The sequence below is a fragment of the Portunus trituberculatus genome, chromosome 41, assembly GCF_017591435.1.
Source record: "Portunus trituberculatus isolate SZX2019 chromosome 41, ASM1759143v1, whole genome shotgun sequence".
NCBI lineage: Eukaryota > Metazoa > Arthropoda > Malacostraca > Decapoda > Portunidae > Portunus > Portunus trituberculatus.
In genome coordinates, this window is record NC_059295.1 from 8,678,969 (window position 1) to 8,694,566 (window position 15,598).

A 15,598-nucleotide genomic window follows, 5' to 3' on the forward strand; every position below is an offset into this window, starting at 1 on the left:
TAGGAAACTGTGCAGAGTTATAAAGCAAAAAGAGGATTGTGAAATACTGCAAGAAAACCTAAATAAGATCTGGGAATGGAGTAAAAAGTGGGAAATGGAATTCAATGTGAACAAAAGCCATGTCATGGAAATGGGAAAAAGTGAAAGACGACCTGTGGAAATCTATAAGATGGGAGATGGAGTAGAACTGGAGAAAGTTAAAAAGGAAAAGGACTTAGGAGTGACGATGGAAGAAAACAATCAACCAGTAAGCCATATTGATAGAATTTTTAGAGAAACATATAATTTGCTAAGGAATATTGGAGTAGCATTTCACTACATGGACAAAGAAATGATGAAGAAATTGATAAGTACTATAATAAGACCCAGATTGGAATATGCAGGAGTTGTGTGGACCCCTGATAAAAAGAAACACATAAGAAAATTGGAGAGGCTACAAAAAAAAGCTACAAGAATGGTTTCAGAATTTGAAGGGATGACATATGAGGAGAGACTAAAGGCTATGGATCTACCAACCCTGAAACAAAGAAGGGAGAGAGGAGACCTGATACAAGTTTATAAATTGATCAACGGAATGGACCAAGTGGATAATGAGAAACTGATCCTGAGAGAAGAATATGACATCCAAAGCACAAGATCGCATAGTAAAAAGCTGAGAAAAGGAAGATGTCTGAGAGATATTAAAAAATATAGTTTCCTGCAGAGATGTATTGAGACGTGTAACAGTTTAAATGAAGAAGTAGTGTCTGCAACGAGTGTTCATACTTTTAAAATAAGATTGGTTAAGTGTAGATATGGAGACTGGGCCACACGAGCATAAAGCCCAGGCCCTGTAAAACTACAACTAGGTAAATACACACACCTGCATGCCCCAACCTGTTCGGTTTGATCTCTCTCTCTCTCTCTCTCTCTCTCTCTCTCTCTCTCTCTCTCTCTCTCTCTCTCTCTCTCTCTCTCTCTCTCTCTCTCTCTCTCTCTCAGAAGAGTTACCTTCTACCATTTTGTTATAATCAAAGATAATGAAAAAATGAACATGAAAGAATGGTAATATTTTATTCACTTTGCTGAACAAATGGTAATATTTTATTCACTTTGCTGAACAAATTTAGCGTATGTGTCCCTTCGCTCTTATCAGGGTGCTTTCGACACGGCGGGTCGGTGGGGTTGCCAAGTGTCGCCCTCAGAATGGGAGAATAGCTTAGTTACCACTAAATATACAGAGCTAGTGGCAACACTATGGGTGGAAAAAGAAGCCAGATACTTCCACTCGCCATCTGACTTGAGAAACCACGCGTGGAGCTCAAACATGAGGCGCGAAAATTCTTGATTACGGGAACGATCACCATCACTACGGACACACTGATGCAATCGTTCATATACGATCGCCGGAACATAAGGGTTAATAACACCTTCCTATACTGTGAATATGAAAAAAAAAGGTTTTATGTTGTAAAGATCTAGAGCAAGTACATGAAAAAATAACTGAATAGTAAATATGGGATGTACTGAAGGTGAATGGGGTAGATATGAATAAATTGAAGTGAATTCAAACTGCATGCATAAGCAAGAGTAGTACAATAGAAATTGAAATTTTTTGCAGGGCACAATGGAAGAGAAGATATATTCACGTCAAGTAACCAAGATGTCGACAGCTCTACGTGTGGTTGATGAGCACCAGATTAAAAGATACTTCAAGATGGATGAATTAGCACAGTTGTATGAGTTTAATCCATCAGACATGGATGTCAGAGAGACCCCTATTGTTCCAAAGGTGACTTAAGTAGATTGATATATATTTCTTATGGTCAATTTTTTTGTTTTTAAATTTAACTTTAAATCATATTTAATTTTTTGTGTACATTGGTTTTTGTATTTTTGACTTTTTACTATTTCAAAATGGGAAGTTTGGGATTGACAGTTTTTAGTAGAGTTTGAAAATTGTAGTAAGAAATATCGTGATTTTTCTAACAGGATCGGTTACTGGCAGAACTGCTACAAAGGCAGAAAAACTGGATAGTCAAGTATCATGAACATGAGTCTCTTCTAGAAAACCAGACTAGTGAAGGGCTAAGTGAAGAGGAGCGAAAGGCAGCATGGGAAGATTATGAAAATGAAAAGAAGGGTTTTAGTAAGTTGCTTCTTGTTTTATGTGTAAGCAGTATATGGAAACCAATGTTTCTACTATTGACTGCTAATCAAAAGTACTTCAGATAGTTACATTTACCTTTTTATTTTTTTGTTTAAACCTTGTGATATATTCTTTCCAGTGGTGCAGAATTATCGAAACAGTGTGATGCCAGTCACAGGAGCCCCAACCATACTGAATCACCCTGGTCTTCCTTCACTCTCCCTCTCTTCATTCAGCTTAGAGGGTGTTGTAAACACCATCAAAGTTCAGGTTTGTTGTGAAACAGTATCTTTGTAAGTAGTTGTGTTAGTGGTTCAGATGAGCATGATAAGATAACCTTTTTTATTATCTTTATGAGGAGCAGGAGTTGCAGTTTGGTTTTCCACAAAACCTAATGGAAATGTCTAATCTCAATTGCCTCCCTTCAAGTAGGATATCAGCTATGAATTACCATCTTCTTATGTGGTAGCATGACTTTTTTTGTTTTCAACAGAATCCCAACCTGAGTCCAATGGAACTTTGTGAGAGTGTGTTGCTGGCCACCAAGCAGATTCAAAAGGTGCACCTAAATCACTACCAGCGAGTCCAAGCCATGGTTTATAATGTAAGTATGGAAGTGAGGATAGCAAATGTTGTAAAAGAATTGGCAGGGTGGTTAAAGCAATGTGTGCTAATAAGGTTTTCATACTTGTACTTGTTGAGAGAATGGTAGGTGAGAGGCTGCTGTAGATAATAGTAAGATTTACTCGACAGGTGTGGAATAGGGTTCTGGCGGTGCGCAATTATTGGCATAGAAAAAAGTCCTCAAAAATAATTTTTACTGTTGTAAGATGAAAGATTGCATGGAAAAATATAGGAAAACCAAATACTAATTCATTATATATGTATTATATTGTGTTGAGACTGTCATTTGTATATGAAGTTGATGACTGCCAGTAGCTGGCTGGAGACTTGTCAGAGGCAGTATGGGTTGTGTATATGGTTTTGTTTTGAATTGTGGGGTATTACAAATACACAAAGATGATTTCTTGATTTGTATTGCCTATGGTTCATAATACAATACTGGAAATGGATGATCAGTAAGATAATAAGGTTGATTTGGCAGCATGGCTAGTTGTGAACAACCATACCTACCCCACCCTGAACGGACTTCATAGAGTGGAAAGACTATAGCACTGAATACAAGAATGAGCTGATGTCAGTCCAATTGTAAGAATGAGAATAAGAGAGATGATGGTGGAGGAGCCTCTTTTATGTGATTTTCCTGGATCAAGAAAGGAAATGGAGAGAGATGAAGCAGCCAGTGATAGAGCAGAAAGACAGATTCTGGCCAATGAGAAGAGGTCAAGAATTGACCTGTGAAGAGAGGTCAAGGAGGAAAGAAGGAATGGTGGAAGCAGGTGTTTTTGCTTAAGGGATGTAAATTCCCCTGAAATGGGGGTGAGAGGGAGTGAGGATTATTTGTAGAATACACATAGAGACTGTGTGTAAAACTGAACAGGGAGAGAGAATATGTGTGATGATTCTATATGATAATAGAAGGAAGGAAGGAGGATGCTTAGATTAAATACTAAACACAGTATAGTAATATAGTAGGAAATTTACTTAATAGAATAATGTGAATATGAAGGTGGTGTTTTATTTTAACCAACGCCCATTTTAGATGAAACTGCCATCGGTGTGTGTGTGTGTGTGTGTGTGTGTGTGTGTGTGTGTGTGTGTGTGTGTGTGTGTGTGTGTGTGGGGGGTGTTATTTATCTAGTTGTATTGTACAGGGTTTGAGCTGAGCAGGGCTCAGTGTCCTATCTCCATGTCTCCATTTATCCAATTTTTCTTTAAAGTTATGCACATGTGCTGTAACAACATCATCACTCAATGCATTCCACTTTTTCACCATTCTATGTGGAAAACTGTATTTTCCAATATCCTTCGCACACCGTCTCTTCCTAATCTTTTTTACATGTCCTCTTGTCCTTCCAGCATCTTCTGTCACCAGCACCAGGTCTTCCTTTTCTATCTTTTCAATGCCATTTATTATTTTATTACATTGTTATTAGGTCTTCTTGTTCTCTTCTATCTTGTAAGGTTGGCAACTCCATTTCCTTCAGCCTTTTCTCATATGTTGGGTCCTTTAGTACCGGCGCCATCTTTGTAGCTATCTTCTGGATTCGTTCCAATCTTCTTATATCTTTTTTCAAGCTCAGGGACCACACCACTGCTGCATATTCTGACTTTGGACATATGCTTGTAATAATTTTTTCATCATATCTTTGCCCATGAATTGAAATGCCACTCTAATATTAGTCAACATTTTATATGCTAATCCAAATATCTTCCTTATGTGTTTTTGGGGATTCAGATTTTTCTGTACAATCACTCCTAGATCTTTTTCCTCTTTAGTCTTATTGTTTGTTCCTCTCCCATCAGATAGTTCATACTGGTCTTCTGGTACTCTTTCCTAATTCCATTACGTAACATTGCTCGGTATTGAACTCTAACTTCCACTTCTTACTGCACTCGTAAATTTTGTTTATATCTTTCTGTAGCAGCAAACAGTCCTCTCAGGTTTTGATTCCTCTTAGCAATTTTGCATAATCAGCAAACAAATTAATATAATTGGTTATCCCATTTTGTATGTCATTTACATATACAAGCAACCCCCTCTTAACGAAGGTTTACACAACGAAATTTCACTACAACGAACGTTTAATTTTACTACCATCTGCTCATTTAACGAACACCAAACTTGCTTTAACGAAATTTTATCTAGGTAATTTTTTCCAAGTTTGAAAGCACTCCTGTATCATGCAAGCTGACAGGCTTTTGAATACACCAGCGCCTCTCGTGGACAAAACACGCACCACTCACTCCCCAGTTCAAAACAATAACAGCGTCAGCAGCAGCTCGTCTTCCCTCGCTCAGCGTGCCACCAAAAAGCCCTGCAATGTCGCCTAGCGTTGCTAAGAAGACCAGGAAGTCTCTTACTCTTGGAGTGAAGCTGGATATTATTCAGACATGAGAGAGGCTAGAAAACTAATAGCATTGCTCGCCACCATAGCTTGACTCCATCTACTGTCTTTACTATTTTCAAGTCTGCAGACTCTATTAAGAAGGCTGGTAAGACCATATCTTTCTTGCAAGCTAAAAGAACCACCTGAACTCATGACTGCAATGGATAAAATGGAAAGCCTTGTGGAAATGTGGTACATAAGTTTTGTATGCGGTACAATGATGCGCCCTTTGTTTACATTCCACAGGTTGCCGGTTAGTGTCTTTCCCGTTTCTCACTCCCTCCCTTCATAAATTTAAGATCATCAAGATTATAAAGTTACTTGGATACATACATTAGTGTACATTATAATGACTTAGTCTTAAATTAAACTGCTTAAATGTTTAACTTCTTTATTTTTACTTTCATTAAACCTTTTACAGTACTATGATGCACTTTCGCTTTGTTTACTCTCAATGGAAGTTCAAGTCAGGGGTTACGAACGTTTTTTTAGGAACGTAACCCGCTCGTTAAGTGGGGGGTTGCTTGTACCTGGAATATACACTGACACTTGTGGCATTCCACTTGTTACTTTACCCCAAGATGAGTATGTATCTCTGATCACAGTTCTCATCTCTCTGTCCTTCAAGTAATCCCTTATCCAATCTAACAAAGTTCCTCCTAGGCTGCTTTCACACCAAAGTGGTACGTTACACATGGCAAATGGCAGGTGGCAAGTGGCAAGTGACGAGTGGCACGGTGATTTCAGACCAAGGTAGCATGTCGCCACATGTTTCAGGGTGGTAGCAAGATGGCATGATCAGGATGAGGTTATTGTTGCTTTGATTGGTACTATATAGTCGTCCGCAGAAGAAGAAAAAGGAAGAAATTCTGGATTCATCCATATCTTAAAGATAATGTAGAAGCTCAAAATGTTTATGTAGTTGCAAAGCAACTAGAGCTCATTGAAGAGAAGTTCCAGCTTTTGTACCAAATGTGGAATGAAATTTTTGCTATCTGGTATTTTATGTTAAAAAGTTCATTGTCTGGAAGAGGCACATTCGTAGTTGTGCACGAGAGCATGCACAAAAGACAACTGACAACAAAAAGATAAGTGTCCTACCTCTCACAGGCAGTGTTGTCACATGTGCTTGCTCAAATTTGTTGTCTCTTGAAAACTATTAATATGTGCCATACATCCAAAAGTTTTCTTACTATTGTATATTTTGTTATTAAAATAAAAAAAAAAGTAATAGTACATCGTTTAATAATAAGTTTTGAAGCAAAAGTTCCATTAAAATTTGGCATCACAGTCCAGGGTGGCAAGTCGCACATTTAAAAATAACGGGCAAGTCTGATCCTCAAGTGACGTGGCACATGTGACGTGCCACGCCACTTCGATGTGAAAGGTTTCACATGTTTCTGGACGTTCATTTTCACGTGGCACGCCACATGGCTTGCCACTTGCCACGTTAGGCCGATTCCACACCAAGATAGCACGTTGCACATGGCAAATGCCATGTAGCAAGTGGCAAGTGACGAGTGGCACGGTGATTTCAGACCAAAGTAGCACATTGCCACGTGTCTCAGGGTGGCAGTTCAATTCACAGTGCCCAAGATGGCATGATTGGATGAGAAGGTTATTGTTGCTTTGATTGGTATTATAGTCGCCTGCAGAAGAAAAGCAAAGAAGAAATCTGGATACATCCGTATCTTAAAGATAATATAGAAGCTCAAAGTGTTTATGTAGTTGGAAAGCAACTAGAGCTCAATAAAGTTAAGTTCCAGCTTTTGTACCAAATGTGTAAAGAAATTTTTGCTATCTGGTATTTCATGTTAAATAGTTCATTGTCTGGAAGAGGCACATTCATAGTTGTGCACGAGAGCACGCACGAAAGACAACTGACAATAAAAAGACAACTGTGTCCTACACGGCTACGTGTCCCTCTCACAGGCAGTGTTGTCACATGTGTTTGTGCAAATCTGTCTAGTCTCTTGAAAACTAATCAACATGTGCCATACATCTAAAAGTTTTCTTATTATTGTATATTTTGTTATTAAAATAAAAAGAAGAAAAGTAATAGTACTTTGTCTAGTAATAACTTTTGAAGTGAAAGTTCCATTAAAATTTGGCATCACAGTCCTGAGTGACAAGTTGCACATTCAAAAATAACGGGCGAGTCTGATCCCCGAGTGGCGTGGCACATGCGACATGCTATGTCACTTCGGTGTGAAGGGTTTCATATGTTTCTGGATGTTCATTTTCATGTGGCTTGCCACTTACCACATGCAACGTGCCACCTTGGTGTGAAAGCGGCCTTAGTCTTCCTATGCTCTCTAACTTCCAAAGTATTCTGCCATGAGGAACTTTATTAAAAACCTTTTTTATTTCCAGGTATACCGTGTCCACCTATCCATCTCTGCTCTCCAGTCCTTCTATTATTCTTGAATAGAAACTTAATAAGTTCGACACACATGACCTTCGTGTCCTGAACTCAAATTGTCTATTCTATATAACCTGTTCTTCCAGATATTTAACCCATTTTTCACATATCTTCCCCACAACACTTGTAAGAGACACCGGTCAGTAATTTAATGGCTCAGTTGGCATTCCTCCTTTGAATATTGAAATTACATTGGCTCTCTTCCATTCTAGTGGTACCTTCCTTCTTTTAATGAACTTGTAACGATTTCCCAAATTGGATCTAACAGCCATATTGCTGTCTGTTGTTTTCATTTCTCTGTTTTATGAGTTTCTTCCAAGCTTTGTCTTTTTCCCTTTTAGCTTCTATACATCTGGCATTGCACCAAGCATATACACTTTTCTGTACTTTATAGATAGGTACATATTTCTTCACTCCTTCATTATATTTCTGTAGTAATATTTAACATTTTCCCTGTAGTGTATTTACCTAGTTGTATTTACCTAGTAGTAGTTTTACAGGGCCTGAGCTTTATGCTCGTGTGGCCCCGTCTCCATATCTACATTTATCCAATCTTACTTTAAAAGTATGCACACTCGTTGCAGACACTACTTCTTCATTTAAACAGTTCCACGTCTCAATACATCTTTGCGGGAAACTATATTTTTTAACATCTCTCAGACATCTTCCTTTTCTCAGCTTTGTGTGTGTGTGTGTGTGTGTGTGTGTGTGTGTGTGTGTGTGTGTGTATTTACCTAGTTGTATTTACCTAGTTGTAGTTTTACAGGGCCTGGGCTTTATGCTCGTGTGGCCCTGTCTCCATATTTACACTTATCCAATCTTACTTTAAAAGTATGCACACTCGTTGCAGACACTACTTCTTCATTTAAACTGTTCCACGTCTCAATACATCTCTGCGGGAAACTATATTTTTTAATATCTCTTAGACATCTTCCTTTTCTCAGCTTTTTACTATGCAATCTTGTGCTTTGGATGTCATATTCTTCTCTCAGGATCAGTTTCTCATTATCCACTTGGTCCATTCCGTTGATCAATTTATAAACTTGTATCAGGTCTCCTCTTTCCCTTCTTTGTTCCAGGGTTGGTAGATCCATAGCCTTTAGTCTCTCCTCATATGTCATCCCTTCAAATTCTGGAACCATTCTTGTAGCCATTTTTTGTAGTCTCTCCAACTTCCTTATGTGTTTCTTTTTATGAAGGGTCCACACTACTCCTGCATATTCCAATCTGGGTCTTATTATAGTACTTATCAATTTCTTCATTATTTCTTTGTCCATGTAGTGAAATGCTACTCCAATATTTCTTAGCAAATTATATGTTTCTCTAAAAATTCTATCAATATGGCTTACCAGTTGATTGTTTTCTTCCTTCGTCACTCCTAAGTCCTTTTCCTTTTTTTACTTTCTCCAGTTCTACTCCATCTCCCATCTTATAGATTCCCACGGGTCGTCTTTCACTCTTTCCCATTTCCATGACATGGGTTTTGTTCACATTGAATTCCATTTCCCACTTTTTACTCCATTCCCAGATCTTATTTAGGTCTTCTTGCAGTATTTCACAATCCTCTTTTTGCTTTATAACTCTGCACAGTTTTTTTTTATCATATGCAAACATATTTATGTAGCTGTTCACAGCTGGCATGTCGTTAATATGAATGAGGAAAAGTATTGGTGCCAATACTGACCCCTGTGGCACTCCGCTTTCTACTGCTCTCCACTTGAACTTCTTATCTTTAACTACCGTCCTTATTTCTCTCACCCTCAAATAATTTTCTATCCATCTCAATGTGCTTCCTTTTAAGCCACTTTTCTCCTCTACACTTCCATAGTAATCTTGCATGTGGCACTTTGTCAAACGCCTTTTTTAAATCCAAATAAATACAGTCAACCCATCTCTCTCTCTTGTATTCTATCAACTATTCTAGAATAGAAACTCAATAAATTAGTAACACACGACCATCTATTTCTAAAACCAAATTGGCTATTTGATATTAATTTGTTGTCTTCTAGGAACTTGATCCATTGTTTCTTTATTATTCTTTCACACATCTTGCATATTACATTAGTTAGTGATACCGGTCTGTAATTTAAAGGTTTTTCCTTCCTTCTGCTCTTATATATGGGAACCACCTCAGCTCTTTTCCATTTTACTGGTACTGTTCCATTTTCTATTGAGCATTTTATGATGTATATAGGAGTTGCTAGTTCTTCCCTACATTCTTTCAGTATTCTGCCTGAGACTTCATCCAGTCTCATTGCCTTCTCTTCATCCAGTTCCTTCATTAACTCTTTTATTTCAAGCTTGGTTACTTTAATCTCTTTCATATAGACTGTCTCTCTATTACCCTGTGGCCTTTCAAATTTGGATGTGTGCGTGTATGACTGGCATGCTTAGGTTCTAGGTTCAAATCCAAATGCTATATCCTTAGTTCACTTGGCAGTGAATAGGTATGGAAGGTAGAGCAAGGAGTTGTGATCTTACCTTTCCATTAGAGGAAAGCTAGTAATCCAACACACATGTGTTTATGCGTTTAGGATAAATGTTTTAATTGTCTTGTCATTATCATAAGAGGTAAACAAGATGATGTGTATAGACAACTGTCCTTGAAATTTTCTTTTAAGTATATCAGGCTTTCTAGAACACTGAAATCTTATTTTATGCCATTATGAACATAAAACAAGAAGAATCAGATCTTTATTGATTAAATAAATTGATTTTCTTTAAAAGAAACATTTGTACTTTGGGCAAGTTTTGGGATCAAGATGATATAAACTAAGTTAGAAAGAGTTATGTTGTTAATGAGGATCTGTCTTCTTTCTTCCATAAGGGTCAAGAGGCTAGTGGTATGAAGGATTGCTTGTGGGTGTGGTTGTGAATGTGAGTGTGTGTTGTCTTGACTACTCCTCTCAATAGAGTGTATCAGTTTGGTATTTTTGTCTTGATAGATTTAAAATTTGGTTTGAATATAGGAGGTTAAGTTTTGTAAATTGATTGTTTAATAAAATTTGCAATTTTTGCAGCTTAAGAATCCCATGATTGCCCCAGAGCAGAGGAAACTACTTCCATTTGGTAATCATCCAGAAATGCTTCCAATGCTAGAACAGCAGTTGAGGTTACTTGAGGAAAATATTCAGCGAGAAAATCAAGTAATTACTCATATTGACCAAGGAACTGCACAACGGAATCAGTTATCAACAGCCAATCTGGTAAGTTAACTATTTAACCCTTAGAGGGCTGTTGGCATCTATAGTTGACCTGCATTTTGTGGGGTAAATTTCAGATTTCCACTATAGTCTTCCAAATCTAAATGCGGCTTTCTGGCTGGGCTCCTAGGGGATAGTAGGCCTTCCAGCTCTGCCAAGTCTACAAGAACTAGTAAATATTAAAAGAAATTAATTAAGAGAATAATTAACATTCCACGCTTACGATATGCATATCACAATAACAAATACCGGCAGCCCTGTGTAACAGTGTTGCTGTGAAAACGTTATAATCTTTATTCAAAGTTCACCATAGTCCTTAGTAAGACAAATGGTGCAACAACTGTGTTCCAAATACAATACGAATGAACATCTAAAAAAAAATAGGTCATTCGTGCTTTGGGGTCAGAGGGGTCTCCAAGCGCACGAGTTCGAATCCTGTCCACGGTCCGAGTGTAGGTTGGGCTTCCTTACTCGGGGCAACGGTTTCCTAGCGGGTGGGCTTTGAGATAGGAGGTACCCATAAATTCCGTGAAAAACAGTACCCTCTTTAGCCCATAAATTGTCATGGTGGTGAAAAGAGAGAGAGAGAGAGAGAGAGAGAGAGAGAGAGAGAGAGAGAGAGAGGGTGAGAATGATAAATGAGAGCCAGGTCACACATGGCAGTGGAAGGCCTGCCAAGGAGACCTGCCGCTTTTAGATTTGGAAGACTATAGAATGTTTTTTGGTCTGTGAATATCCTTCCCCCACTGTAACATCTCCCTCTGAGTCTCAGTTTAATACGAATCATAGTAGTAGCCACAGGAGAAAGTACCTAATCATTCCTCTTCATCTCCGTCTTTATTCAAGGATAAGTGACTAATGACTTCCACTCCACATAGGGCAAATATGGTCCAAAAAGTCTCGAAAGTGGTTTCATTGGAGAAAAATAAAAACACTTATAGACTGTGTTTCGTTTATGCACATCCTGCCAACTTTAATTAATGATCATATTTTCTCTTGCATGTTGTGAGTGACAGACAGCAATGCTAGTTAGTCATAATAATAGATTTATCCATTCATTTGAGTGAGTGACCTATAGTGATGAGTAAAGCAGATAAAGGAGACTTTCAGGTGCTGTTGCGGGGCTCTAACCAGGCTGCCACATGGCACACAACCATTTGAACGCAAGCTGGAAAGGGGCAGAAAGTTACTGTTGCTCATCACATCACCAAGGGAGTTCAGGTTTATGGAAAATTGAAGAGAAAGGACTGATGTGTGATGCTGTTACATTTTCATGAATAGATGAAAGCAGAATTGAAAAAGGGGTTTTGGAAAGTGACTTACTTTTTCAGAATTGTCAAAATTAGACTAGTTGGGACTGACAACTGCAAGGAACATCCCTGTCCTTTAGGGGTTAAGGAATGAGAGGGCCAAGAATTTTATTTATTTTTATTCATTGATTTATATACTCACTATAAAATATATATATATATATATATATATATATATATATATATATATATATATATATGTGTGTGTGTGTGTGTGTAATTCACTGCTTGATCTGCTGCAGTCTCTGACGAGACAGCCAGACGTTACCCTACGGAACGAGCTCAGAGTTCATTGTTTCCGATCTTCGGATAGGCCTGAGACCAGGCACACACCACACACCGGGACCACAAGGTCACAACTCCTCGATTTACATCCCGTACCTACTCACTGCTAGGTGAACAGGGGCTACACGTGAAAGGAGACACCCAAATATCTCCACCCGGCCGGGGAATCGAACCCTGGTCATCTGGCTTGTGAAGCCAGCGCTCTAACCACTGAGCTACCGGGCCGGTGTGTGTGTGTGTGTGTGTGTGTGTGTGTGTGTGTGTGTGTGTGTGTGTGTGTGTGTGTGTGTGTGTGTGTGTGTGTGTGTGTGTGTGTGTGTGTGTGTGTGTGTGTGTGTATAAGGATTATAGATTTTCTCTTCTATTACTTTTGCTTTTTCTTTATTAACAACTGAGCAAAATAAACTAAAAAGTATTTCTGTAAAATTACTTCTTGAAATCTTTCCTAAAAATATTTTTTTTAGCAATTAATTTTTTTACCTAACCTTCAGCTGACAGCTGGTCTCCTCCGTGGACAACCGGCAAGCAGTGGCATCAGTTCAGCAACTGCAAATTATGTAGAGCGGCCATCTAGTTCATCAGTTGGGAGATCAACTATATCAAGTTCAGAAAATTCTCAAGAAAAGGTTTAAATTCTTTCTGCTTTTGTGTTTTGAGCAACAGAATATCATTTCATAGTACATTACTATATTATTTTTGGACTAAAATGTGATTAATTACCATAGAACATCTTGAAGTGGATTTGGTAAGAGAAAATATTTAAAGATAGGAAAGGAGATATTTTTTCTTTGTGTATGTGTGTATGTGTGTGTGTGTATATATATATATATATATATATATATATATATATATATATATATATATATATATATATATATATATATATATATATATATATAACTTTGTTTTACATCAGTGATCCACTTAGTATTATGATTACCAATTAAAATTTAGGGGGATCAGCTGGAGAAAAAGTACCCAGTTAATTAAAATACATCACCATCCAGTATTGCTATAGCCATTTGACATATCAGACAAGGATAACTTGACATCTTACATAGATAACTGTATTTAAATTGAATACAAATAATGGTTTTCTAATTATTCTATGCAGATAGTTACATTCAAGATAAAAAAAAAAAATGGTGTTGAGATTTGATCATCTAAAGCAATCACAGGGTACTGTTTCTTAATTTGGCACAGTATTCTTTGAAATTAACAAGATTGCAAGAAATATATGTGATTGCTGCAAATGTGATGAAACTCATGTCACTGGATAGTTTGTGTAGTTTTGTGTCTTGAATGGCTGACTAAACAGAATTCAGTTGTAAATGTTTATTTGATGTTAGTAAATTAAATAGATTGTGACACAAGTTTCTGTGGATACTACTAGATGTGAAAGTACAAGTTATTGTAAGTAGAAAATGTTCTATACACCCATGTATTTTGAGGTTTTTTATCTGTGGGGGTAGAATTTGAGGGTGGTGGGTTGACAGATACAAGGTATCGGCTGGATGGCAGTTTTATATTGTAGAAACACCATGTCAACATACTCCACCTTACCATGAGTGTTTTTCTTTCAAAATCATGCAGTAAGTACACTGAATGTATTCACTGTCACTGTTTTGGGATGAAATGAATCCGTTTATTAGCTGCCAGCCTTAATCCTTTTCCTACCCTGCCCTGGTAGGCAAAGTGTCACATAGCCTATTATTTAATTTGCCATTAATTTCACCCATTCACCTGTCCATCAATGCTATTCATCTAATTATGTGATACTGTAATATCCCAAAACTTATAAAAATAATAATTTGTTGAAGTTCATTGTCCGATGGTGAAATTGTGAATTATTCAGTCATCATTTCTACAAGTTTTGAGTTATTGCATTATTCCATACCAAGACAAGTATTATTGATGGTCAAGTGATTGACGGACGTTAGCATGGTTGTAATTAATGACAAATAAAATGACAAGTTATGTGACACCTGGCCTGCTCGGGCAGGGAGAGGGAAGGAATGAGGCTAACAACTAATAAGCCACTTTCAGTGTCACACCAAGACAGTCACTGTGAATACATTGTACTATAAGATTTGAAATAAAAAAGTAAATAAAATAAATAAAAAGAAATTATAATGCCACACATTCTGTAAAGTGCAGGATGTTGATGTGGTATTTCTCAACATAAAACAGCTTAATGGGTCTTCCATTGTATCTCCTCTGACCACACTCAAATTTCACCTCACAGCTAAACAAAACCTCTAAATCTATATGTGTATAGAACATTTTCTTCTAAGAATAACTTGTACTTTCACCTCTAGTAGTGTTTGTAGATACTTGTTACTCCCTGTGTAATAAGCAAATGCAAACCATTATTCATTTTTAATGCAGTACTTAGTATTTATGTTTTGATGCATAACAGACTGTCTCAGGTCTTGTCACACACACACACACACACACACAATCACACACACACACACAACACACACACACACACACACACACACACACACACACACACACACACACACACACACACACACACACACACACACACACACACACACACACACACACACACACACACACACACACACACACACACACACACACACACACACACACACACACACACACACACACACACACACACACACACACACACACACACACACACACACACACACACACACACACACACACACACACACACACACACACACACACACACACACACACAGAGCTCAACACACCACAGGCCTGGCCACCAGTGCAACCCACCACACACCCACACCCTCCCAGGAAGAGTGAAATGAAATGGATAGACCTGTAAGAAATAAGTTACCAAATTCAAAATATGCCGATGAGGCCCAGGGAGCAAAACCAAAAGTAGCCATTCAAAATATGAGTCCATCTTCAACAGGGGCAACAATGCAAGGTAGATTGGTAATGTTAGAGAAAAATTTTGAGGAGTTGGTGAAGGAATTAAAAGTTCAGAGGAGTGAGGAGGAGCATGATAGAGAATTCCACAAGGCTTTGAAGGAAAGAGTCAAGAGACTGGAGGAAAATGAAGAACGATTGGTGGATGAGAATGCACACTTGAGAGTGGAGGTTGAAAAATATAAGAGACGGTTGGAGGAGAAAATGGAGAAAGTTGTAAAGGAGAAAGATGACTTTAAGGAAATGATCAGTGAGCAAAGTGAGAGGTTTAAAAGGGAGTGGGAACTGAAGAAAACACAATG

At 37.9% G+C, this 15,598-nt stretch overlaps 1 protein-coding gene across 1 annotated transcript in view; it reads left to right on the forward strand.

The window, feature by feature from the left end:
• The window catches only part of LOC123517194 (transcriptional regulator ATRX-like), a 166,385-nt gene that overhangs the window by 135,984 nt on the left and 14,803 nt on the right, over positions 1–15,598 (forward strand). The window contains 6 exon segments of the mRNA XM_045277199.1: positions 1,601–1,771; positions 1,972–2,128; positions 2,268–2,398; positions 2,622–2,732; positions 10,582–10,767; positions 12,851–12,985. Of these exon segments, the coding sequence (XP_045133134.1) occupies positions 1,601–1,771; positions 1,972–2,128; positions 2,268–2,398; positions 2,622–2,732; positions 10,582–10,767; positions 12,851–12,985 (891 nt within the window).